Source organism: Cryptococcus neoformans, chromosome 1 (genome assembly GCF_000149385.1).
Source record: "Cryptococcus neoformans var. neoformans B-3501A chromosome 1, whole genome shotgun sequence".
Classification (NCBI taxonomy): Eukaryota; Fungi; Basidiomycota; class Tremellomycetes; order Tremellales; family Cryptococcaceae; genus Cryptococcus; species Cryptococcus deneoformans.
Window position 1 is genome coordinate 2,141,116 of NC_009177.1, and position 24,318 is coordinate 2,165,433.

The 24,318-nt window shown below is 50.6% G+C and overlaps 10 protein-coding genes across 11 annotated transcripts in view; 5 read left to right on the forward strand and 5 right to left on the reverse strand.

Moving 5' to 3' along the window:
- Window positions 1-596, reverse strand: part of CNBA7610 (hypothetical protein) — a gene marked incomplete at both ends in the record, with an annotated part of 951 nt that extends 355 nt beyond the window's left edge. Inside the window, 3 exons of the mRNA XM_772547.1 lie at window positions 57-96; window positions 181-372; window positions 432-596. Coding sequence (XP_777640.1) covers window positions 57-96; window positions 181-372; window positions 432-596 — 397 coding nt within the window. The remainder of the gene's footprint in view (window positions 1-56; window positions 97-180; window positions 373-431) is intronic.
- A 2,140-nt stretch (window positions 597-2,736) lies between these two features.
- CNBA7620 (hypothetical protein) lies at window positions 2,737-3,620 on the reverse strand (the record flags this gene model as incomplete). Its single annotated transcript, XM_772548.1, has 3 exons — window positions 2,737-2,966; window positions 3,030-3,248; window positions 3,428-3,620. 3 exons carry the CDS (start codon window positions 3,618-3,620, stop codon window positions 2,737-2,739), a joined length of 642 nt encoding a protein of 213 aa, XP_777641.1.
- A 748-nt stretch (window positions 3,621-4,368) lies between these two features.
- On the forward strand, window positions 4,369-5,173 carry CNBA7630 (hypothetical protein; the record flags this gene model as incomplete). The annotated part of the gene is made up of 2 exons (XM_772549.1): window positions 4,369-4,679; window positions 4,735-5,173. 2 exons carry the CDS (start codon window positions 4,369-4,371, stop codon window positions 5,171-5,173), a joined length of 750 nt encoding a protein of 249 aa, XP_777642.1.
- A 269-nt stretch (window positions 5,174-5,442) lies between these two features.
- CNBA7640 (hypothetical protein) lies at window positions 5,443-8,802 on the reverse strand (the record flags this gene model as incomplete). Its single annotated transcript, XM_772550.1, has 7 exons — window positions 5,443-5,707; window positions 5,774-5,870; window positions 5,935-5,983; window positions 6,065-6,255; window positions 6,333-8,180; window positions 8,267-8,573; window positions 8,635-8,802. The coding sequence occupies 7 exons, from the start codon at window positions 8,800-8,802 to the stop codon at window positions 5,443-5,445; spliced, it is 2,925 nt and encodes a 974-aa protein (XP_777643.1).
- Window positions 8,803-9,133: 331 nt separating this feature from the next.
- On the forward strand, window positions 9,134-10,656 carry CNBA7650 (hypothetical protein; the record flags this gene model as incomplete). The annotated part of the gene is made up of 7 exons (XM_772551.1): window positions 9,134-9,157; window positions 9,205-9,226; window positions 9,278-9,311; window positions 9,367-9,457; window positions 9,539-9,907; window positions 9,968-10,233; window positions 10,323-10,656. 7 exons carry the CDS (start codon window positions 9,134-9,136, stop codon window positions 10,654-10,656), a joined length of 1,140 nt encoding a protein of 379 aa, XP_777644.1.
- Window positions 10,657-11,003: 347 nt separating this feature from the next.
- On the reverse strand, window positions 11,004-13,389 carry CNBA7660 (hypothetical protein; the record flags this gene model as incomplete). The annotated part of the gene is made up of 5 exons (XM_772552.1): window positions 11,004-12,277; window positions 12,329-12,908; window positions 12,959-13,058; window positions 13,108-13,163; window positions 13,219-13,389. 5 exons carry the CDS (start codon window positions 13,387-13,389, stop codon window positions 11,004-11,006), a joined length of 2,181 nt encoding a protein of 726 aa, XP_777645.1.
- A 332-nt stretch (window positions 13,390-13,721) lies between these two features.
- Window positions 13,722-14,476, forward strand: CNBA7670 (hypothetical protein; the record flags this gene model as incomplete). Of its 2 annotated transcripts, XM_772554.1 has the most annotated exons (4): window positions 13,722-13,778; window positions 14,025-14,095; window positions 14,194-14,293; window positions 14,441-14,476. In XM_772554.1, the coding sequence occupies 4 exons, from the start codon at window positions 13,722-13,724 to the stop codon at window positions 14,474-14,476; spliced, it is 264 nt and encodes an 87-aa protein (XP_777647.1). The 2 variants fall into 2 exon arrangements, with proteins under 2 accessions (XP_777647.1, XP_777646.1); XM_772553.1 differs by lacking the exon at window positions 14,441-14,476 and having other exon boundaries at window positions 14,194-14,371.
- Window positions 14,477-16,576: 2,100 nt separating this feature from the next.
- Window positions 16,577-20,350, forward strand: CNBA7680 (hypothetical protein; the record flags this gene model as incomplete). Its single annotated transcript, XM_772555.1, has 3 exons — window positions 16,577-16,760; window positions 17,076-19,924; window positions 20,030-20,350. The coding sequence occupies 3 exons, from the start codon at window positions 16,577-16,579 to the stop codon at window positions 20,348-20,350; spliced, it is 3,354 nt and encodes a 1,117-aa protein (XP_777648.1).
- A 207-nt stretch (window positions 20,351-20,557) lies between these two features.
- CNBA7690 (hypothetical protein) lies at window positions 20,558-21,229 on the reverse strand (the record flags this gene model as incomplete). The annotated part of the gene is made up of 5 exons (XM_772556.1): window positions 20,558-20,609; window positions 20,671-20,815; window positions 20,889-21,098; window positions 21,161-21,176; window positions 21,227-21,229. 5 exons carry the CDS (start codon window positions 21,227-21,229, stop codon window positions 20,558-20,560), a joined length of 426 nt encoding a protein of 141 aa, XP_777649.1.
- A 423-nt stretch (window positions 21,230-21,652) lies between these two features.
- Window positions 21,653-23,673, forward strand: CNBA7700 (hypothetical protein; the record flags this gene model as incomplete). The annotated part of the gene is made up of 3 exons (XM_772557.1): window positions 21,653-21,692; window positions 21,742-22,103; window positions 22,162-23,673. The coding sequence occupies 3 exons, from the start codon at window positions 21,653-21,655 to the stop codon at window positions 23,671-23,673; spliced, it is 1,914 nt and encodes a 637-aa protein (XP_777650.1).
- Between the last annotated feature and the right edge of the window lie 645 nt (window positions 23,674-24,318).

Below are 24,318 nucleotides of genomic sequence, written 5' to 3' on the forward strand. Positions count from 1 at the left end.
TCCTCCATGAGTACTGGGTGGAGGAGCAGGCGGGAAGGGCGTGGGAAGCACGACACCCTGAAAAGCAGAGTACGCTTCGAGTTTACTGTGGATGCCCTGTATTACCACCACATTGAGCCAATGATCCTAAACACAGAGGGAGGCCCAGATGATACCACGCACCTTTCGAACGACGCGTACATCGCCTCTCTTCGCCAGTACCTCTGCCAACCCAGATTCGAGGTCTGCACCGGCAGTACCTTGTATACAGTGATCAGGCCATAGCGTCTGTATGTAAGACTCTCCGTGGGCGTTGACCAATGGCAACTGAGTATATGCCTGATTGGGTGGGTGAGCCGAAGCAAACGATATATGACCCTTTGGATGATAGTCCTGTCATTATGCAACTCTGTAAGCACCCTGCACCCCATTAGAGGGGGAAGAATACCTACCTGGCTCACTACAACCACTGCCCAGTCCCATTTCCGGTCGAGCAGTCCAGTTATTACGGGCAAAACCTCTCTCCCGTTTGGCACTGCCAAAGACCCCGTGGGCGGCAAAAAGTCGTTTTGAACGTCTACGATGATTAGTGCCGTGCTGGCAGGCATACTGGCCATGTTGGGATGTATGGATGCATAGACAAATTGTTTCAGTTCTGGTTGGGCCGAGGAATATACGGCTGTTTGTCGCCATCGGGTAAACTGGTCGTATGTGGGGCCAGTGCTCTGGAGAGTTCCCCCCCTTGGCCACAGCCCGTTTCAAATATAAAAGTTAAGACCTGACAGGCTTCAAGTCTACTGGCCATGTTGGGATGTACGGATGCATAGACAAATTTGTTGAGTTCTGGTTGGGCCGAGGACTATACGGCTGTTTGTCGCCATGGGGTAAACTGGTCGTATGTGGGCCGGTGCTCTGGAGATTTCTCCCCTTGGCTACAGCCCGTTTTCAAATATAAAAGTTAAGACCTGATTAGAGCTAAGATCGGTCTTAGTTTTAACTTTTAATTAATGTTTGTATGGAGAATTAGCTATTAATAGCCCGTTTCAAATATAAAAGTTACGACCTGATTAGAGCTAAGATCGGTCTTAGTTGTAACTTTTAATTAATGTTTGTATGGAGAATTAGCTATTAATAGCCCGTTTCAAATATAAAAGTTAAGACCTGATTAGAGCTAAGATCGGCCTTGGTTTTAACTCTTAATTAATGTTTGTATAGGGAATTAGCTAAAATTATAGGTATAGCCTGTTTCAAATATAAAATTAGCCTGCTTCAAATATAAAATCCACGTACGCCGCAACTTTTAATTATTATTAGTTCTCAGACGGAATCAAATTTCGTTAACTTTGTATGTGGTGATATTTGAAACCCTTTAATTATTTTATTGCCGTCTTTTGACTTGTGCCGATCTTTAACTTGTAGTTTTGACTTTTGATTGATTAAATTACATAATCAATGCGAGACGCGACTTTCGAAGCATGCGAATCGCTGTTCCGTCATCACCTTCGTTCGCTTCGTTCGCTTCATTCGCTTCGTTCGTTCAAAAGATTACTCCTTCCTAGCACAACAGCTCATTTTCACAATTTCCCTTCAAATGTGGGTGACCAAACCTAGAAGGTCCGGTACCCATCTCAGCAGAAACGTTCCCGGCAACACCCGTGTGGATGGGATAGCCCTGCTCGGCAAACTCTTTCAGGATGACCTCCGTCGCGACACTGATCTTGCCGACAGCGGAAGATCGACCTGTTTGTATAGCTCCCGTTGTCATAATCGCCAAGCCAGTCTACAGGGTAGTTCAAAATCAGCCTCCCATTGGTTCCCGTATGCTTGGTCTACATAATACGACGCTCTACTGAGGGAGAGCTAGAGAAGAGAAGACAGGATCTTGCTGTAGCCCTGCTGTATCACGAAGGTGTGCCACAGAAGGTGTCAGGATGAAGTGCAGATATGGTTGACTTGTGCATGTTACTTCTCACCACTACATTGCATACATAGAGACCAGGGCTGTCCATCTTCTTTCTCTTCTTTTGCAGCTCCAGCGGCTATTCATCGTACTTGCTTAGGATGGTGGACCTAATCACCCAGATTACTATCACTACATCCTTTCAATCCGCATTGCGAGTCACAAATAGTCCGCCATCTTCATTCAACAGTTCTATCAAATATACTCCCGAACAAAAGCTTGCCCCTCGACCGAAAGCGTCTGAAGCATGTGGCATGCTTCAAATAATATGAGATCTCGAGTCTTCTTTCACATAGTGAGTTTACCCGTATGCCTGTTGTGTTCAGTACATGACCGCAGAAACATTCTCCTTCCTCTAATCTACGCTACCCCTACATCGATCGTCGATTCATCGCTTTATTCTGATAGCGTGATTCCAGCTGCGCCACGTTATGCGTTACGCGTGCTGGAATTTGTGTTGTAGGGTTGAGCGGGAGCCGAGTAAATCATCAAGTGAGTTGATTCACACGTATTTACTCAACTATGCATGTGTGAAATTACTCTGCCAGGAAGTTTGATCGTATACCATTTTGGCACTTGATCTAAAAGGATCTTCTATTCAGTACAACAAAGTTTACTTCGGTACAACAAAGCAGCATCGTCGCATAATAAAACGCCCAAGACACAAACAACATACAACCCTTGACAGCTATTGTCTCACTGAGTGATGAAATATGGCAATAATTTCACCTTCATTGGCGAAGTCAATACCAAGTTTCTCACATCGCATAGCATATTCGGATACCGGCACCTGCATTTCAAATGATGCATTCGAGATCAAAAACTCCTGTCAAAAGTTTAGCTTTGAGACAATTTATAGAGTGGAAATTTAGCCGTAATATAAGTTCTTTGTCTTCATTGACACCTGTAAGAAGACCACCGCCAAATGGATTGGCGACATTTTTAACCCCAGACGTTGAGCTCTTCGAACTATGCGCAGATGCCTTGTTAGCTACTGTGACCGTTGCATCCAGTGCTAGAATCTTGCCTGAGGTCACCGGAATAATATTAGCCAGCTAGCGTTGTGCGTATGGAGACAAATTGTCCTTACCAGCCAAAACGCGACTATAGGTCAAGCTATAGGTCATGTTCTCCCCCTTCCTCTGCCGCGTGATGAAGTCTTCATACGCCGCTCTAATCAACTGAGCAGACATAGACGGGTTGATCTTGTCTTCAACACTGTTGGGCTCATTTTCGTCATCGTTACCGACGCATTCATTTGCAGTACCCCGTCCAAGAGGTGGGGAATTTCCAGCGATCTGCGATACAGCTCGAGAAGCCCGCGCCAGAGATGAAGGATATTATTTGGTAGGCGCTGAGTTAAGATGACGTTCTCTGGCGGCAGCTTTGTAGTACTCCCCCTCTTTTCGAAGGTTTATAACATGTGCAGTTCTGTATAATGCTTGATAAGGCCCACATCTCAAGGAGTAACTCGAGATAATGGCTCACGCTTTAGTCCTTCTTCCAGTTGGCCAAAATGGCATGTAGTTCGGAACTCCACAATCATGTCATATAATTCTCGTGTTGTGAGAGCAGCCTTGGAGGTGAAATGAGGAAGCTTCCCTGTATTCAAATCAGATTTCATCATTCCACTTGCGCTCCCGTAAGCTGTGTTGTTTTGCCCACCTTGCTGCCATGGCATTTGGTTTGACCAGTAGCTGTCAGTAGTCGGGAAAACTGCTTTGTGAAAATCACAGATATACTGAGGACTAATTGTCCTTTTGTTGTTCATCACTCCATAAACTTGACGGAAAGGCTTCCATCCTTTTCGATTGACACGCGATGTACACCCTTCATGTGGGCAGCGGCACAGGTTCATGCCGGGGAAGAAGACAGGGTGAATCACAAGAACCGGTCAACCAAGGACACAAAAGGGTTGTTAGATATGATACGACCGCGGAACTGCCGTTCTGATATCGTGGGCGGCCTTGGTTATGTCATCAGTGGACGGGAGCAAGCAAGTCCAAAAAGATGCAATGACCAAGGATATGGTTACTTACCCCATTCGATTTTGATTGCACCCTCTCCAATATCTTAACGTACTCTATCACTCCCGCTACAAAATCCATTTGCTCTTCTGTCGCTACGCACCCAGATTTCTGCCATATCTTTATCTGTTGTTTAATTCTAGCATCTGAAAGGTCGCCATCCTTGCTACTATCATATACAGCCATTTGTTGCTGTCCTCCGAAGAACCCTGAGTCTTGCTCGTTATCGCTGCGTGCGTGCGCTCTCGTCATCATCTCCCCGTCGGCTGCCTCCACCCTCCACCGCACAACGCCGCTTCATCGCATCCTCCCCCTGCTTTGCCATCTCCATCTCTTCTACAATTCTCTCCATATCCCCAACAACATCTCTTCAATTGTCACATTAATAAGGATCTGGAAAAAATGACCATAAGCCCACCGCAAAGACCCAACGGCCAGCCTATCCAGCACGAGCCCACCAACACACTCGCCCTCCTTCTTCCTCACCCTACCTTGTTTGCACCTCCAGTCCTCGATTTGTTGCGCGCACACTATGAACATTTCGGGAGAATAGCTCACTGGGCTCCCGTAAGGGGGTTCGGAAGGGCCATAGTAGTATTCGAGAGCGAAGAAGAGGCTGAAAATGCGAAAAGACAAGGTGACTGGTTGAAATTGGACGTTCCTGTGGGTGGCGAGGAAAAGATCGACAACGAAGGAAAGCTGAAAGACATCGAGTATGTGGACCTATCTAAGAGCTCTGTGATGCAGTAAGCTTACAGACATGAACAGGCTGGTCCTTCGATTATATTACCTTCCACCGACAACCCTCAACCCCGACCCAGCCACCACGCACCTTGCACCACCTCCTCTTCCACACAACTTTCTCATCTCCCCGCCAGGTTCTCCGCCTGAAGGCTGGGAACCTGCAGCGGAAGAAGCCCCTAACCGTACCATCCTCCCTGAGGACTTGCAGCGTGCACTGGAAACGCTGGAGCTGAACAGTGGGAGCAAGGCAGATGACGGGAAGGAGATCATCTTGGACGAAGGGGGGGTGAGGGTGCAAGTGGAAGATACGACCAAACAGGAGAGATACGGTGGGGAGGATTATGAAATGGGGGAGACATTGGAATCTGGGACTGATGCTTGGAATCCTCCTAGTCAGTCTGGCGGTATGGGGACACCTGGCTTTGGAGTGAAGATTATGCCCACGGCAATGCCTCCTTTATGATCCGCCATCATCCGAGTCTTGGGAGGAGCCGAGGGAAGAGGTGGTGTAAGGACGCAAGGCATCACGAGAGAACGACGTCATGACCTCATGTCAACCAGCATTGTACATATATACTTTTTGTAGACCCAATTCAATCATCTCAAAACCACACAAATTCATGCAGTGATATAGAACATCCCATGTATATCAAACCACATATGCTCGATAACCAATCGTATCTTACAACAAGACTCTGATCATTCGTGGCGTGTACAATCATCAAAAGTCGATTAATCTCTCCCAGTCTTGAGCTCTACGCCCACGTTCACCGTCATCAGGATGATGTAACCTGCTATGAGACATACCGCCCAACGCCTATCGATCAGGTATCCGTTGAGAGGCACAAATATGGCGGTAGCCACAAGCATGAGGATGAGGCCAGTGGCTGAAACCCATAATGTCGGTGAAAAATCGACAATGATGGGTGAATGCGGGGAGGAAAAGAGGAGGTGGTAGGTACCTGAACCACCGACACCGAGAAGGAGGTTAAGCATACTTATCAAGTCGATGGTAAGTCAGTTGACGAGGTCTCAAAATGGCTCAGGGTGGGAAAAGACTTACGGGCCACCAAAACAGGCTGCATAGGCCATCGCTGGGGCAAACTGTGCCACAGTGACGTTGGCTACTAAGTCGGCGAGAGAATTCCCCACAGCAAAGACTTTAAAAAAATCTCATTAGTATACTTTGGATGTTAAAAAGAACTAATCAGAGTGGGAACTTACTGGTGAGGCCAATAATTGCGTCGCTCAATCCCAGAATCTCTCCCAACGTCTTCACATTACAGGTCAGCAACCCACAACTTGCGTTCATAAAAGCTCTCAAAGAATGCCGAAGAAAAGAAAAGAAACTTACACTCAGGACATCAACCACCTCATCCGCAATTGCAGCAATCCACATCATACTGCAGATAAACCCTGCAAAACATCTCACCAAACGCCATGGTTGAGCTGTCCCGTCTTTGCCAAACAAGAGGACGGGGATGGCGACGATCAGACCGGCGATGGAGGATCCAAGCATGACCCATTTGAAGTAGGTTTGATTGTCTTTGGTGGTATATCAGCGGCAGCATTTCTTTATAAATGGAGGGGTGAGGGCACGGAACCGAGATGGATAAACGTACTGAACATGATGAAACAGCAAAAAGCAGGACCCAAGACACATTGTGTCGCGACGAGATACTTGTTGAATTCCATTGCCTGTTCACACGCTTCCTCGCATTCGTCATCAATCTCTTTTCCTTCTTCCCTTGCAAAAAAGTCTTCTTCCTCTTCATAGCCATCCTCCTCTTCGTTCCTCGCCGGGCTCAAGCCTCCTGACCCTAAATTCCCTTCGTCCTCGTCTCCATATTCCACATGCTGGTTCATCCGACTCTTAGCAGCGTGGTAAATCCTCCCTAGGGGAGAATGAAGCGGGGAAAAACCGTGGTCTACGAGATGATGGAGTTCTTCACCTATCTGAGGGTTGAGTAATCGGTCCGCTTCTTCTTCGCCTTGATCATAATCATACTCTTCCCCTTCCCCATGTCCATACGTTTCATGGTCTTCATCGGTATCGTCATCTCGGTCATATCCATCATCCAAATAGTCACCGCTTAAATCTCCATCGTCCCCACCTCCATATTCATCCCCGTCTTCAAGCCTCACCCCACCTTGCTCCATCTCATTCCCATCATCCACCACAGGTAAAGTCAACGTCAGCGCCAAAATGGCGGGGACGGACATGGTGGCGAGAATCATGCCGAGTACCGATTTGTGGCGGAAAGATTGAAGGGAAGGGAAAAGAATACGAAGAGCGATTTTGATGTTTTTGTGAATCTTTTGGCGTCTCGAGGTGGCGGAGGATAAGGAAGGAGTAAGGAGTAAAGGTGGGGAGGAGGTATGTCCAGAAGGGTCGATGATGGATATGGCAGGGACAGGTGGTTTGTGTGATGAGCGTGTGTGGGAGAAACTGTTATGAGGGATGATCAACTTGGCTAAGCTGGGTTTTGAGTTTGAGGGAGACGTTTGTTCCGAAGGGGTGGTAAAACCAGTTAAAGGAGTAGGCGGGTGACCGGTTTGGTCTGACCAAGGGTTCAGCTCGGAAGAGCTTATACCTAACCCTACAGGAGTCGGTGTCTTTATTTGGTCATCCCCTTCTGAGGAACGAGGTGATGCGGGGATAGGAGAGGGGGCAGAGATGGTCCGTCTGCGGTCTCGATCTATAATATCGACAGAGTGAGTGGATGACCTTCTTCTTCCCATGGAGCTTGTTCTTCTCTCCATCCCTATGGTTTGCGGCTGGAACGCATGTCCTTGAGAGATCGATCGTCTATGGCTATGGCCTACAGGTCCAAAATAATCCGGCCTCTCTCTACCACCGCCTGGTGTAGGTGTACCACCAGGACTATTTGACCTCGTACTTGACTGAGTTGAGCCTTCTCGTCTTAATGAATTGACAACGTCCCGGAATTCGACGGCACCCAAGAGAGACATGTTCGCTCGTGGTGTAGGGAGATCCAAAGGCTCGCTGTAATAATGGTGGGGAATGAGGTTGGAATGAGAGCATGATCTCCGTCGTCGAGTAGGTGTTTCGCTCTCAGGAGTAAGGAGGATAGCTTGTTCCTGATCGGCGGCGTGGATAGGGACAGGCGAAGGGTGTTCCATGGGCGAAGGCGGTCGGGGACTAAGACGGCCGTTCACGACCACTGGTTTGATTAGTTGAGAGATGGAGTTTGATGATAACTTGTGTTTAAGCCCGTGCCGTCTCCTTATCCGCCTCATCCACCAACTTTCGGAGACGACAACTCCAACGTAGACCACGTATAGGCCTACCATTGAGCCTGACTCGGCAAATGTGAGATGGCCATCATGGAGGGCGACGATGAGCATCAAGACGGCGATGGTGAAGAATATGACGTCCCTTCGAAACGCATTTTTAGGGACATGGAAAGGGCGGATGAAGGCGATGGAGCCGACGACTATGGATACAACTATTTTCAGGTATCATGTTAGCGGCGTGGATCGAGTAACCGTGGAACACGTGGAGGAAGCATTGGAATCGAAATGTATAACGTACTGAAACTAGCAGCTCCAATGAGCTCCCCAACGGCCAGTCCCAGTGTCCCGCTACTCATGGCAGAGAATGTACTGAACACATCTGGGCTTCCATTACCGAAAGCTAGAAAGGTGACTCCGGCTGTGCTCTCGTTTAGCCCCAGATATGCCGCCACTGTGGATAAGTTGGGACAGAAAAAGTCGGCGGCTGATATTCCAATAAAGGAAAAGAGAAAGGCGAGGATGAAAAGGAGGAATAGAATGAATATGGGTCTGTAGGTGAGTGGAAGTGCGTTGTACCAGTCAAGGTAAGGGAAGTCGAGGATTGACTGGTGCAGTTGTGTGAGTAATGCGAAAGATCTCGAGTTAGCGAGTTGAGAGTACACTCACATCATCATCAGAAGATATACCTCCTTCTACAAAACGTTTCAACAGTGGGGCGTTCCTTGGTAATGTGCGTCCACCGATTCGGCGAGTGGTATTCAGGAGGATGACATGGATGGATATGCTGGCTGCGAGAAGGAGCCAAGCCCTCCTCCTCTGATTGCTCGATGGCATGTGTTGTAGTAGTGAATGGTCCTTAGCGCTTGTTTGCGAGTGTTATACGGTCAGTGACTTCCTGTGGGCATACTTTTTCTATTGTAATAATCGCTTCGATATAGACTTGAAAGGATTTGTACATGAGTAGGCCAAGAAGCTGTGAAGAGGTTAGTTATGACGTAACAACACGGGACCAATCACTACGCTTTATCTTCGCAAATAATCCGGTTTTGTTGTACGGTTGTTCTATTAAATCTCGCGTTCTTGTGCCCACCACATCATCGGCAACTCACCAACTGCGTACAAGAGCAGCAACGTTGAAGATAAAGACATAAAGAAACAGATCAACATGCCCCATGCTGCAAGGAAAAAGGTCAGCTCGGTCCGCATGATCGTCGTCCACTATTGACACTCTTGCAGGTGCTCTTGATGGGCAAATCAGGTGAATAATCAGCAAACTGATGGGATAAAATAAATGCTAAACATTATGTAGGGTCCGGAAAGACATCCATGCGATCAGTCATCTTGTAAAGAGTTTGGCTATTGACTCTAAAGGCCAACGCTGACTACTCACTGATTTAGCTCAAACTTTAGTGCAAAAGATACTCGAAGGTTAGGAGCTACCATCGATGTCGAACAATCTGCTGTTCGCTTCCTCGGTGGTCTCGTACTGGTACGTTTCATCTGATTTTACGGAATGCACGCAGAGAGACAAAGGCAGACAGAAACATGGGCTGACTTCCGATCACTTTAGAATCTGTGGGACTGTGGTGGTCAATCCGCCTTTGTAGATAACTACCTCTCTTCCCAAAAAGATACCATCTTCTCAAACGTCGCCGTCCTCATCTACGTATTTGATAATACCACTTCCGAATGGGAATCCGATATTACGTATTTCGAGGAAATCCTCCTCGCCCTGCGCGAGAACTCGCCAGATGCTGGGGTGTGGTGTTTGATAAACAAGATGGATCTGATAGATAAGGAGGATCCAAAGAGGAAGAGATATAATGAGAGAAAGGAAGAGTTGATGAGGGTGAATGAAAAGGTTGAAAAGGAGGTGGAAGAGCGAGGGAGGGAGATTACGTGTTTCCCGACAAGTATCTGGGATGAGTCGCTGTACAAGGTGCTTCATCTCACAGGCTCTGTTTCAATGAGGCTGTCTTGCTGACATTCATCTTTTCAGGCTTGGTCATCAATTATTCACACACTCATCCCAAACATCTCCCTCATAACCTCCCACCTCACCTACCTCCGAGACCTCTGTTTATGCGTGGAGGCAGTCATGTTTGAAGCAGAAACATTTTTGGTCATTGCTAAATCCGGTTCACCGCTAGATTGCGATCCGTCCGATTTGGACGCTGTGGAAGCGAAAGCGGGAGGAAAGGATTTGGATAGACAGAGGTTTGAGAAGATCTCGGAGATCATAAAAGGTTTTAGGAAAGTCTGCCAGTATGTCTTCTCTCCTCTCCTCCCTTACACAGAATTTTGTCCTTTTTTGTCTTTCCGACCAGCTAACCATCGATGGTGCGGACACACAGACGTAATCACGAACGATACCAAGGGTTTCAAGCCAAGTTTGACGCCTGCACCGTCGTCCTCGAACCGCTCTCGAAAAATACATTCATCCTCCTGGTCTCTAACGATCCGAGGATAGAAACAGGTGCGATGTTGTATAATATACATCGAGCGCAGACGCATGTGGCCGAGTTTGGAGTGGGTAAGATTGTGTTGGAGAGGAAATGCGGGATATGCAAACGCGATCCAAAAGCCAAGTATGAGTGTAAAGAGGAAGATGATCCAAGTGTGCCAGCGTGGGATGCGGTAGATAAGGAAGACGCACCGTTGATGCAGCCAAGCATCGGAACGAGATGATCTATTACTTGATTAGTACTGATTAGTAGGCGGTCGTGGTTGGGATGATGTACCTGTGGAATCAGTGGATCTTGGTACGTACTGGACACGGAATGCAGAAAGGAGGAGGAAATGTTAAAAAGGATATCAGAAGATAGTGTAGCATCGTTGTGTTTATATGTTATGGGATTTCACCAGCAGTACAAAAAAGGAATAACATCGGATAAGTAAATGATACAGTAAAGGCATAGTAAAGAGAAACCCCACTTTCGCAGCAACAGACCAAAGAAGCAACAAGCTCGACCAAAACCAAGACAAAACTACTAGAAAAAAAAGCCGCCAACTGAAACCTATCTAAAACTCCATTCTTATCCAAACTCTGCCATCAACCTATCAAACTCTTCTGTACCAATCGCTCCCCCACCATTCCCATCTCCTCCAGCATCACCGAAATTGAAATCATTCATATCGATCCCTCCCAGATCCCCGAAACCGTTACTGTCCATCCCTCCCATCCCTGCAAAGTTATCCATCCCGCTCATCCCTCCCATGGAACCGAGATTCAGATCGAGGTTATCCAACCCACCGCCACCGCCCAGGCTATCCATATTATTCCCGATCCCACCGAGGTTGTCCATCCCCCCTAGGTTATTCGAGAGGTTACCCATACTATCCATCCCGCCAATGTTGCCAACGTTGCCGAGCATAAAGTTTTGCGCAGGGTCGGATATGGGGATGGATGCAGACGTGGATGTGGATGCGGATGTTGGGGTTTGGCTGTTGTTTTTATTCAGATTTTCATTTCGATTCTGATTCTGATTTTGGATTTGATTTTGGTTCTTGTTTGACAACTGGGTCTGAGGCTTGACTTGTGGTTTAGCTTGGGACTCAGCTTGTGTCGCTGTCGTTCCGGGTGCGGATTCGGATTCGGGTTTGGGGATGTCATCTTCCGGCCGCATAGTGGAGATGATATCATCTGCCGCTGCAAATAATTCTTCCAAGGTTTCTTGTTTTGTTGGCTGCCCTGGTCCGGTCGTTGCGCCGGCGTTGACGTTGGGTTTGGCGTTGTTATTAGTATTAGTACCAGTGTCAGTCCCCGTGCCGGGGTCGGTAACAGGTCGAGTGTCCTCGGCTCCTGCTGTCGCAGCATTCGACGCCGGATTAGAATCTCCTTCCCCCAGTCCCAATCCCATCCCCATCCCGGCTCCCACCCCGGCCCCGCCAGTACCACTGCCCCCCTGGAACAAGCCGGCCAAAGCAGAGAAATCATGTTCCGTATTCAGACCAAAGTCTAGTGTCCCCGCGCCTTTACCCGCACCTGCTGCATTTTGAGCCTCCGAGTTTGCAAACGCCGGAAGAGAAGGAGACTGGTCCTGGTTGATCGTAAGATTGAGGTCGGTGGAAAACCCGAGTGAAGCGAGGACGTCGTCTGCGAGGGAAGATGGTTCTGGTTCAGTTTGATTTTGATTTTGATTTTGAGTCTGGGTTTGCGTCTGGGTTTGGGTTTGGGTGGCAAGTTGTGATTGCGATTGGAGTTTTGAAATATCGGTAGCCTCGTCGTCAAGGGTAAGGTCAATGACCTCTGCACGCTTTTCTGCTGATCCTTCTTGTCCCTGCGCCTTTTCTTGGGCTTGCCCCTGCACTTGTCCCAAGCCCAAGCCCAGCCCCAGCCCCTGTCCCTGCTGAGGCTGACTCTGATTGTTGATTTGGGCAGAAGTATTAGATGTGCCATCGAGATGAATCCCGAATGGTGTTGGGTCGCCACTGATCAGCTGATTCAGCTCGTTGAATCCGAGAGACGAAAAGTCGACTGCTCCTGCTCCTGTTTCTGTGCCTGCACCCGCGGCCACCGCCGACCCATCTGCAGGGATGGCGATAGAAGACGCAGCTGTTCCCGGTAACGCGGGCGGCGGAGCACCGGGCGCCTCTTGTAACGCCTGGCCGTCAAACGCGAGGCTGGAAGCAGCGCCCAAAGGGATTGGGGACGAAAATCCGCCCATTTGGGCATGCGTTTGCGGCTGCGGTCCATGCGCCTTTTCGTGCCCGTTGTGGAGGCGGGCGGCATCGCCAAGATGGGGCGGGATCGGGAGAGGTGCCTGGGCGGATATCTTTGATGCCTGCAGAGAAGAAGCGGCGGCGGCGGAGGCCGGGGAGGAAGACTTGGGCGGGAGAGCGGGGATGGCGGGGGTGGGTATGGAGGTCGCGAGTGTGACCGACCTGGGGAGGGGAAGCGGGGGAGTCGAAGAAAGGGCCCTTGGGCGGTCGCCTTTGGACTTTGTATACCGTGTTAGCGCAGGGGCAGGGCCGGACAACGGCGACGTACATCGTCCCAGTGGACTTGGGTGCGCAGACTCTCGTACGCCCGCCACGAAAGTTCCAGCTGCTGCTGGAGCTGGACGGGCACTTTTGCATTCTTCAGTCCTCTGTGCTGCAGTCAGCCTCAGTCTGGAACCTCAGTCTGGATGCACTGACATTCTTCGCGAGTAGTCCATATACCGGAATATCAACGCCGCCTGAATCACCACTTGCTGCAGACAGAACCGTCAGACATCTCCCCCTCCCCGGGATGGCTATTGCACCTACCGAATAGAGCTTCTCTACGCCCTTGAGCAGATCCGGCTCACCACCAGCACCGGCACTAGCACTAGCACTAGCACCATCATCCCCAGCCCCTGTCTCGGCATGCTTCGCCCGTTTCGGATTCCGATCGTCCGTCTCTGCGGAAGGCCGTTTCTTGACGCTGCTCGATGACATTCTGGCTATCGACTAGTCATCTAGCGTGATTCGCTGTGAGACAAATGGTCGATCCAAAGGATGGGCGGAAGGCCGGAATCACGTCCGGTGGTCGCGTCCGAGGCAGCTGCGTCGCGGAAATGTTTCAATCTCCACCATCTCTGCTGCTCAATCATCATCATCATCGATCACCACATGCACCTTTTGCCACGTCATCTAGGCACATATTACATAAACTGACCTCACCACCCGACAGCAGACGCCGCCCCCCCGAATTCCCCCTCCTCTTCTCCAAGCCACGCAATCTGCCTTCCTTGCAAACAGCTTTACAGTCACCACTCTACAACCACAAAATGATCGCTCTCCGTGCTGCCACCTCTGCCCGCGTCGCCGTTTCCAGGGCTCCAGCTGTAAGTTTCGCAAGTCTTCACATCGTCCCGCGTCTCCCCCTTCTTTGCTGGTGAATGTGTGCCGGCGTATCGTTGCTAGAGATGTGTTTGGTGTGCATGGCTGGATAGTGTAGTAGAAGCTTGTGCTGACGAGTGGACCCATCTTTTCCTCACATCTACTATGCTGGCCCTTTTCTGCCTCACCTCATCTCCACTCGCCCCCACGACCCAATCCGCGTATGACGATCTGGCGTTGCTCCGCTGCAGTCCATGTTTGTCCGATACTATGCTCCCGACATCAGGTCCGAGGGTGCTACCGCCTCTTCCACCTCTTTCCAGTGAGTCTTTCATGTCGGAATCTTGATTCATCGGCATTCTGGAACAATGGGCCGTATAGCTGACTTTTTTTCCCCTTTTCCCTTTTCACCTGAAATAGCGAGCGAGAGCAGGCCAAGGAGGCTCAGTACGTCAGGCAGCGAGAGGCTGAGAAGCTCAAGGCTGCCAAGGCCAAGCTCGCCGAGGCTCAGGCCGAGGTCGTAAGTCGTCTTCCCCTCTTTCACGCATCTATATCCATTACCATCCTATCATCGTTCTCCACGGCGGTGTATCTGTGACGATTAATTGAAGGGTGGTGTGTGCTGACGAATGCCTTTTTTTTTCCTTGGTCGGGCGGTAATCTATAGGAGAAGCAGCAGAAGGTTGTCGACTCCCACGAATAAGTGCTTGAGAGTGTAGTGTAGTCAAGGAGAAATGCATAAAGAAATGGGATAGTTTTTCGGTAGTCGAAACCAGCAGGCAAACGAAATGAATTTATCGTGGATGGCATTTGCACATGCACTCTTGAGTGATTGAACACTGCGGTGGACAGTATGCGGTGTGCCGGAAGCGGGATGGGAAAGGTTTCTGCAGGCTGTGTTTCTGGTTTGGCCGAGTTTGGGAATCGGCTATTAGAAGTTATGACGTAGTGTTCTAATCCATTCTCCATCTTCTCATTTCCCGCTGCTTCACCGCTGTAACACTGTACAACTCTGTACGACATCTCTCTAGCCATATGCCCACTCTGCTCTCGCCGCTATCCCCATTCCTATCCCGATGAACAGGAATAATCCAGCGGGCGGTAGGTCCCCGTCCCAGAGCCGATCCCATGTCTCCACGTTCACCCCGCTCACTCGTCATACTGTAGCCGCAGCCCGCAAACCTCGTAAGAAACCCAAGGCTTCCCCATCGCCGGCCGGCCATTCTCTCCCCACCTCCACTTCTCCAGCTCCCAATCCAGCTTCTGGTTCCATGCCCATGTCAATCCCAATGACCATGGGAGAAAGAGACAGGGAGGAAAGACCGATCCCGAGACCGTACCTCGCTCTGGCGCCGTCCCCTATTTCAAGCATGTCCCCTTCTGCAGCTGAGCGGATGGTCTTGCCTTCCAATTTCATCCGGCAATCGCAGGCGCAGGCGCAGGCGCAGGGACATCAAGTACAAACAACTGCAGAAGCCGGTCCGGGACCCTCGACATCGACTTTGAACATTGCTGGATCCAGTGCTCATCCTCAGGCTCACGCGGAGACTCAAGGGAAAGGGAAAGAGAAAGGAAAGAAGAAACGGACGAGGTACGCTTCAGGTCTCCTTTCCCCACCCGCTGTAGTCCCCGGTGGGACGCCGGGTGTACCCAGAGTTCAAGTGTATTCGCAACCTGGGAAACGGAGGAGTCGGTCCGCCGCCAACCCCGGTGCTGGTGCGGAAACCGCTGGGACAAGGACGGGAGGCGGATTGGGAATGTCAACGGATGGACCTTCCGCAAGTCGGACGAGGCTTGATACGCTCCAGACACATAACCCTAGTCAAATATCCCTCGGCCAACTCGGGCAGGTGCTCAATTCCGATCCGACATCTTACGAGACGCCAGGTGAGCCTCCTCAACAGTCGCAACAACAACCCCAGAGGAGGAGAAGACGAGTGGTAACGGGGGATAATAATGAAGAAGGCGGAGGTGTAAGAAGACGGTTGACGGTTAGTTCAAGAGAGGAAGGCAGGGCGTTGGGTGTTGCCAGAGGGGCTAGTATGAGACGGAGGAATTTATGGGATGGTGCGTCCTTTGTTCCTTTGTTGAAAATCGCTCCCATCCATTCAAAATAGGGATCGGGTTTTTAAAAGTACAAAAGCTGACAAATGACCTTTACATTTTCAATTTTTATTTTTTAACCTGTTTACGACAAATAGAGATACCAGAGGCGATCGTCCAGGAGACGGGGGAACCACCACCGCCCTTTCCGTTTCCAAGTTCGTCCAATAGGTTACCGGGTTTCAATCCTTCTCAATCTCCTTCCAGCGAGAGAGGAAGAGGTGGAAATGGAGGAGAAGGCGAGCAAAATGAGCAAGATGATGGACGGGAAAGACGACCGAGATCACCACCGCCGAGTTGGGAGCAGGCTGTTGGTTTGGTACCTTTACCTACACCCGCTGCGTCTTCCGGTAACACCGCGACCCCCCGGGCGACCGCCCCACCTGACACGTCTTCTGTACCCCGTCTTATCATACCCGATCAATCCTATTCAATATCGGTATCACCTACGTCGAGTCGGTACGAATCCGCTCCTTCATCACCGTTCCTCTCCCCCGCATCTACCATGGACCCGTCTACTACTTTCCATCGTCATCCGCCGGCTATTGCGGTACCCCCACACTTGCGTTCCGCCCTAGAGTCAACCTCCACCTCTACCTCCACCTCGGCCTTTGTCTCGGCCAACCCTTCTACGGCCCCTTCAACATGCAGTACAATCGCGGTCGATCAAGATCCAAATGCGGATGCCGATGGGCTTGGGATGACAGCGGAAGAACGGCTTGATCGGAAATTGTGGAATGCAGATATCCTAGCGGGATATTCGTTGGAGGAGAGGGTGAGGAGGGAGTGGGATAGGCGGAAGCTAAGGGAGAGGGAGCAATCGCAATCGCAATCGCAATCGCAAGCACAGGGGCAAAACGAGGAGGAGGAGGGGGGGCGAGAGGGTGAGCTCGTACAGGGGACAGAGGTGGGAATGGGGACTCTCTCAGAGAGGCAAGTGTCTGAAGCGACAGACGCGACAGAGATGATGGAGGAGGGTCAAAGGGCGGAAGGGGCGGAGACAGCGGAACCCAGACTTTTGAGTCCAAGTTTGGAAAATGGCTCAGGCTTGGGCTTGGGTTCGGGCTCGGGGTCGGGCTCGCCAACTGTGCGTTCGAGATCTTTGGAAGGTTGGTCTCCAGATGTGGAACCGGGATCCGTATCCAAACACGAGTATAAGCACGAGCGCGGGCCCAAGGCTGAACATCAACTTGGATCAGATCCACGACCATCGCCGCAACTCCAGCACAATCAAGACCAAAATCAAGCGCAAGCGCAAGACGCGAAAAAGCATTCAGAGTCCTCTTCCTCCGAGGTTGGAGCTCCAGCTGATGCTGGACAGCCCTCTTTCAGCAGGAAGCAGCCTACAAGCACAGGCACAAGCACAAGTATAGCGCCATCCACCGCACCGCTAGCCGCACCTTTACTCTCCCCACCAATAATTTTGCCGTCTCATGAGCATGAGCATGAGCTGCCGCAACCATCTACCACCAAGCCCAAGGAAAAAGTGGGGAGGAAGAAAAATGCTAATGTCGTTGATGTTGGCGCAAGCAAGGCTGCTGATCAGCAGTCAACCGGGATTGAACTTACCATTCCCACACCCACACCCACATCCACATCTACGTCCACACCCACATCCACATCTACGTCCACACCCACTCCTCATTCGAAAGAAAAAGAAAAAGCACAGGCTGCTCAGACTCAAATTTTAGAGGAAAAGCAATCTCTTACTGCAGAACAACCTCCCGAAAGAGTCAAAGAGAAGAAGGAGAAAGAAAAGTCCAAATTCTCAGCTCCCGAATTATCGTCGTCCTTACCAAAGGAGAAGAGGAAAGACAAAAGAGCAATAGAGAAGAAACCTTCTCAGCCTTTGCAACCTTTGAGACCGCTTTTCCACAAGATCCCTTGGGGCAGCTCGCCCAACGTCGATACGGCTGGTGTTGGCGTCACATCATCTCAAGACAAGCCCTCCGGTCGTTCCACTCGTCTTGGGGAAAGTGAAGAGAATGTGCAAGCTGCTGGAGCGTCATTTGAGAAGAGGAGAGAGAGTGAGGGACTGCAAGGAAGGAGGTTGAATGAGGAAGTGCAGAGAAGGAAGAGTGAGAATGATGTTGGGTTTAGGGTTGGGAGCCCGAGAGAGGCAGGTAAGGGGGAAAAGACGGGATTACCGCCTAATAGGGAGGCAGCGTTGAAGCGAAGGGATTTGCAACTCCCAGCACAGACGCCCAAACTTCAATCGCGACCGGCTCAACCCCAGGGGTCTACGACGCAATATAAATCTGCCTTGCCACGATTGACACCACCTGTGGAACAGCCCGTACAAACCGCCAAATCCAAAGCTGACATTGCGCCACCTGTACCAGCCAAGGCAAAGGTGGCGGAGGACAAGCAGCCCAAGGAAGAAAAGCTACTTCAGCGCCTCTCAGGACCTTTGGTCGATATTGATGATCCTGAGCCTAGACTTGTTCCCAAGTTCCAATCCCAGGCCCCATCTAGCACCTCCACCACTCAACCTCAATACCCCCCAATTACCCAAGTCGGAGTTAATCAAGAGGCGAAGGGTAAAAAGGATAAACGTGTTTCTCGAGAGAGTATAACGGCGCTGGCAGCTTCGTCGGCTGATCTTTTACAGCTCCTCGAGTCGTCTGCGGAGGAAGATCCTTCCAACTCTAATTCGAGCTTGAAGGATGTGAACCAATCGAGAACAGAGGAACCTGCTCGAGATATGACAGAGGGGACCTTGGGCATAGGTACTTCCACCACTCTTACGCCTTTTTGCGCCGGTGCTGATGCGAAATTAGAAACGACGCCTAGCCGAGGTCCATCTTCTCTAGGCGCGATGGCAGCTGCAACCAAGAAGAAGGTCCCTCCGCCTCCACCACCTCCTGTTTCGAGATCTAGGTTGCATTTATCAAAGTCAATGGGTACCTTGCGTCCTTCGGAAGGGGTCGAACGGGGGAAACAAGATGGACAGGCTACTGGTGAGGACGGGACACAGAATGCACGGGTACCTCGTACTCCTCCCCTACCGCCTCAGTTACCTAAACGACGTCCACCTCCGCCTCCACCGCCTAGGCATCCTGCGGCTATCGCCAGACTCCCACCCCCTCCTCCTCCTCCTCAATCACAAGCAGAACCACGAGCTAGAGCTCCACCTCCGCCCCCGCCACTCCCGCCTCGTCCAAGGCCTTTGAGCGGCATCTCATATCAGACTATATCTTCTGTCTCTCAGGTTTCGTCCGCTGGTGCGCCTGCGCACGGGCAAAAAGTTGATACGGCTCTGCAAGCTCAACGACAAGCACAAGCTCAGGAGCCAGAGGAAGATGAAGAAGGAGATCTCCCAGGAAGTGAAAATGTTTCTCCAGGTCTGGTGAGGCGACCTTTAGGTCCTCGCCCCGCTCCTCCTCCCCGTCCTACTTTACCTTCTCGACTCAGGTTGTTTGGAAATAACCAAACGAACTCTGGCCAGAGAATGGATTCCCGGATGGCGGATGTACCTCAGAGTCAGAGACTGGGCCAGGAAGAAAGAGTTGGAGAAATGGATAGTGGCTCGAAGTTTGTAGAGCACATTGAACGAGGAGGGATCCCACCTCCCCCTCCACCTACTCTGCAAACTCGTGCTCGGGAGACACTTCGACCTACGCCTGTGTCAACCCTCACGCCCACCCCAATCCCGGCTCTTAGGCTGAACAACTCCACGACAACCAATGGTTCCCGCCCATCCCCAGTCGAAAGATCACATAGCGATTTCCCCCCTCTCCCGACCCAGTCTCAGCTGCGGATACATCAGATGAACGAGAGGGAGAGCGATAATCGATGGGCGTCGACTGTTGATTTAAGGGAGAGGCCTTTAAGTCCTGCGACTTCTGCGACTCCTGTGATTGGCAGCCGGGGCGCGGGAGATGGGGATGAAAGTAGGATAAGCCCGGTGGAAACGCCTAGACGTGAAGAAGGTGAAGGACCCGGTGTGGGGTTGCACAGTCAAGCACAGGGACAGAGGGGGATAAGAGAGTATACGGATTTGGACCTGTTTGTTTCGAGGTTGGAAGGAAGTGGGCGCGAGTATGAAGTGAGTCCGTCTCCCATTGTCATGTCTTGTAAAGTTTAAAAGTCAAAATGACAGTGGCTGATGTGATTGACTTCTTTTTTTCTTTCTTTTTTTTTGGGAAAACAGGGTTATTCACAACTAACGACCTTCCTCGGCCCTTCTAAACCTACTGCCGCATCTCCCGAAGCGATCTCCACCCTGCTCCCAGGACTCATCACCATCGATTCTCGCCGTACCACGCCACAAGGTAAAGTGAAGCTTAAACTTTCGCTCTTGGGGGTCAGAGTGGGTAAATGCCCAATCTGCTTGAGTCAGTTTAGGGGGGGTGAGAAAGGGGTGTTGACACCGACTTGCGTGCATGCGGCCCATCAAAGTTGTGCATTAAGGTGGTTTAGGGAGGATAGAAGGTGTTTTGTCTGTAGAGAGATTTTGAAGGAGGAAGAGTAAGGAGTCAGAGTTAAGGGAGATGGAAGAATGGATCAGTTAGATATTGTAGCGATTACTGAGAAAGTGGGATAGTATAATTAGCATCATGTATATTTTGACTCTATAGCGGGGTGGATAAAGAGGTTTGCACGAGATTGCATCGTTAAAGTTCGTCAAGAAACAAGTAGAATAGAATACATTTCCGTCCTCCATCTCCCTCTCCCATTCTTATTGAGAGAGAATTGATCGGACGAAAGAGTGGTAGTTGATCTGGCCGTCTCTGCAGGCGTATGTCAGTAAACGGTGAATGCTATGAGAAGTTTGAAGAGGATTAGACTGACTGGACAGGGAAGCCCTTGAGCAGCTCGTCCACTTCCTCATCAGTCATCTTCTCGCCAAGCTGGGTGAGGACATAGCGAAGTTCACCGGCACCGATGAACCCGTTTCCAGCTTTGTCAAAGACCTGGAATCCCTTGATAAACTCGTCTGCATTTTCATCAGCATGATTACTCCAGAAGGAAATTCGCACGCAAGGAGGAAGAGAGGAAAGGAGACTGACCGGCAGTGCCGGCAGGCTTCCATCCATCCGGCCTGTTCAACACCGCCAAAAATTCGTCATAGCTGAAAGTGGCTCCGACAGTCTTCTCGAGCTCGGCAACCTCTGCCTGGGTAGGATTCTGACCCAAGGACCGCAAAAGTTCACCAAGGGATTCACGGGGCACGTGGCCGGTGCCTCGCTTGTCAAAGAGGGCAAAGGCTTCTCGGTATTCTGCGAGGGCGGTCAGCTAGTGGGTTGGAAGGAGAAGTGGCGGGTGGGTGGCGAGTACGGACCTGCGTTGTTGCCGGACTGCATGACGGTTAGTCAGCAACAGGGTTGGAGCTAAGTCAGCCACGTACCATCTCTAGTAGTATTGCAAGGAAGGAAGGAACAGGCTAACAAAAACATGGGCGATGTATGACACTCGAAAACACGCACGGACTTCTGTCCAGGCCCGCGACGCGTTCTGAGATTATTTTATCTATTTATTTACCATTATTTATCCCAGGTGGCGCCCCAATGATAATTTGCCACCAGCGGCCATCGCCCCTTGCTCCCACTCGCCATCTTTGACCACCACTATTTTTATTGCACAAAAAAAAATTCTTATTAAATCTTCCATCTCTCTTCCTCATCTATTCTTTCATTCAAGAAACAAAAAATCCATATTCACCACAGTCGCTCTTTTCTACACCAAGATAGAGAGCACGCCACACAGAAAACAGCAACAGCAGATACTCCCTTTGTCAACACAAGAAATTCCTTTATCGCCACTAGAACACATTATGGCTGCTACCGATGTCAATGGACTCGCGTCCCAAATGAGTAAGCTGGTCCCGCTTCTTCGTATCAGAGTGGATACTGACTTGCCCAGACTCCGTTAACCTTAACGGTGCCTCTCAGAAACCTCAGAAACCTGCCTACGTTCCTCCTCACTTGAGGAACCGTGCCGCTCCCCCCGCCGCTGTCCCTCCTGCGGCCCCCGCTGCCTACAGGCCATCTCCCACCGGTCTCCCCACTCCCGCCACCACCCCTCCTACCAGGCATATTGTGCCTGCCGCCGTTGCCGAGGACGATGTCGGTGGATGGGGTGCACAACCTCGTGTTAGGAAAACTTTTGAGCATGGTGCCCCTCCCGGATTTGGTAGCTGGAAGAATGGCCAGCACGTCGTCGGTGCTAGGAACACGAGGATGGAGAAGGAAATGTATGGTGAAGTGGGAGACGGATTGCACCAGGTGAGTCGGAACTCCAGTTTTTTTGATGCAGGAAGCTAGTCTTACGCGCGGAATTTAGGCCACCGGTATCAACTTTGATAAGTACGCCGATATCCCCGTCGAAGTCAGCGGTAAGGGCGTCCCCGAACCTGTGACTGAATTTACCAACCCCCCTATCAACCCCGTCCTTCTCGAGAACGTCAAGTACGCTCGATACGCAACCCCTACCCCTGTTCAAAAGTACTCCATCCCTATCGTTGCCGATGGCCGTGATCTTATGGCTTGTGCCCAAACCGGTTCCGGTAAAACTGGTGGTTTCCTTTTCCCCATCCTTTCAGCTCTCTTCACCTACGGTCCTTCCACTCCTCCCGTTGAGCAGGACACTGGCTACGGCTACAGGAGGACAAAAAAGGTCTACCCCACCGCCCTTGTTCTTGCCCCTACCCGAGAACTTGTCTCTCAGATTCACGAAGAAGCTCGTAAATTCGCCTACCGATCTTGGGTTCGACCTGCTGTCGTTTACGGTGGTGCCGACATTGGCTCCCAAATGCGTGCCCTCGACCGAGGATGTGACCTTCTTTCCGCTACCCCTGGTCGTCTTGTCGACTTGATTGAGCGAGGCAAGATCAGTCTTGCTAACGTCAAGTACCTCGTTCTTGACGAAGCCGACCGAATGCTCGACATGGGTTTCGAGCCTCAGATTAGAAGAATCGTTGATGAGGAAGACATGCCCGGCGTCCTTGAGCGTCAGACGCTCATGTTCTCCGCCACCTTCCCTCGAGAGATCCAGAACCTTGCTCGATCTTTCCTCAAGGAGTACATCTTCTTGACCGTCGGTCGAGTCGGTTCTACTTCCGAAAACATTACCCAGCGTGTTGAGTATGTCGATGACCAGGACAAGCGCTCTCTGCTTCTCGACTTGCTCCTTGCCGAACAATCTGGCGGTTTGATACTTGTCTTTGTCGAGACGAAGCGCATGGCCGACACTCTCTGTGACTTCCTCTGTTCTCGTCGACACAATGCCACCTCTATCCACGGTGACCGTACCCAGCGCGAACGTGAAGCTGCTCTCTACGCATTCAAATCCGGTCGAGCCCCCATTCTCGTTGCTACCGCCGTCGCGGCTCGAGGTCTCGATATTCCCAATGTCACTCACGTCATCCTTTACGATCTTCCCAACGATGTTGCCGAGTACACTCACCGTATCGGCCGAACTGGTCGTGCAGGAAACGTCGGAACTTCGACTGCCTTCTTCAACCGTGGAAACACCAACATTGGTAAAGATTTGATTGAGCTCCTCAAAGAGGCGAACCAGGAAGTACCTCAGTGGCTTGTTGAAATCTCCTCTGAGAGGAGTTATGGTGGTGGTGGTGGTGGTGGGTACAAAGGAAGTCGAGGACGAAGCACTGGTGGCGGCGGCGGTGCGAGGTTGGGCGGACGAGATATGCGTCAAGGTGGCGGTGGGTACGGCGGTGGTGGAAGGACTTCTGGGTATGGTGGGGGTTACGGTGGTGGTGGCGGTGGTGCCGGATGGGGTAGTGGCGGTGGGTTCCCACCCGCGGGTGGCGACTCTGGCGCGAGCTGGTGGTAAGCTGCCATGCTCTCCTGCTAGTCTCCTCTTCCCTTCCATCCCCTCCCCTCCTTCCTCATTTTCTCCAGTCTTTGAAAGAAAACAGCTCCCAACCTCTCTTCCTTTCGTCCTCGGCATTTCAACACTCTTGTGTTCCATAGAGCTTAGAAATCACGGACGATATATCATCCCCACCATCCATCACCTTCATCATCAACTCAAAAAAAAAAAGCCGAGATCTTGTATCCCTCGCACTTCGATGAATCGAAACGATCCAGAATTATACGATATTAGAAGGAGACAAGTTTAGAGCATTTCCCCACCCACCGCCACCCCTTGTGCCTTGGGATATCCATTTTCATTCATGTATCAACAATACTTTTCCCGCCCCCCCCCGGCATTTCTTTTGAGGGTTCATACCCCCTCTAGAATGCTCTTTTTTCATTCATTCATTTCGATATCAGTTTGATGACCCTTTTTTTCTTTATTTTCGCCTTATGTGGATAGACCATTCTCTCTAGCATCATAGATATATGTTTAATCGAACGGCAGCGAACCTCTTATATATGGGGAGTATTTTATTCATAGTAACTCTACCTTTATCATTTGTGTGTAACGACTAGTAAGACAAACTTCCAATCGGGTATACGGAGGAGAGAAACGAGA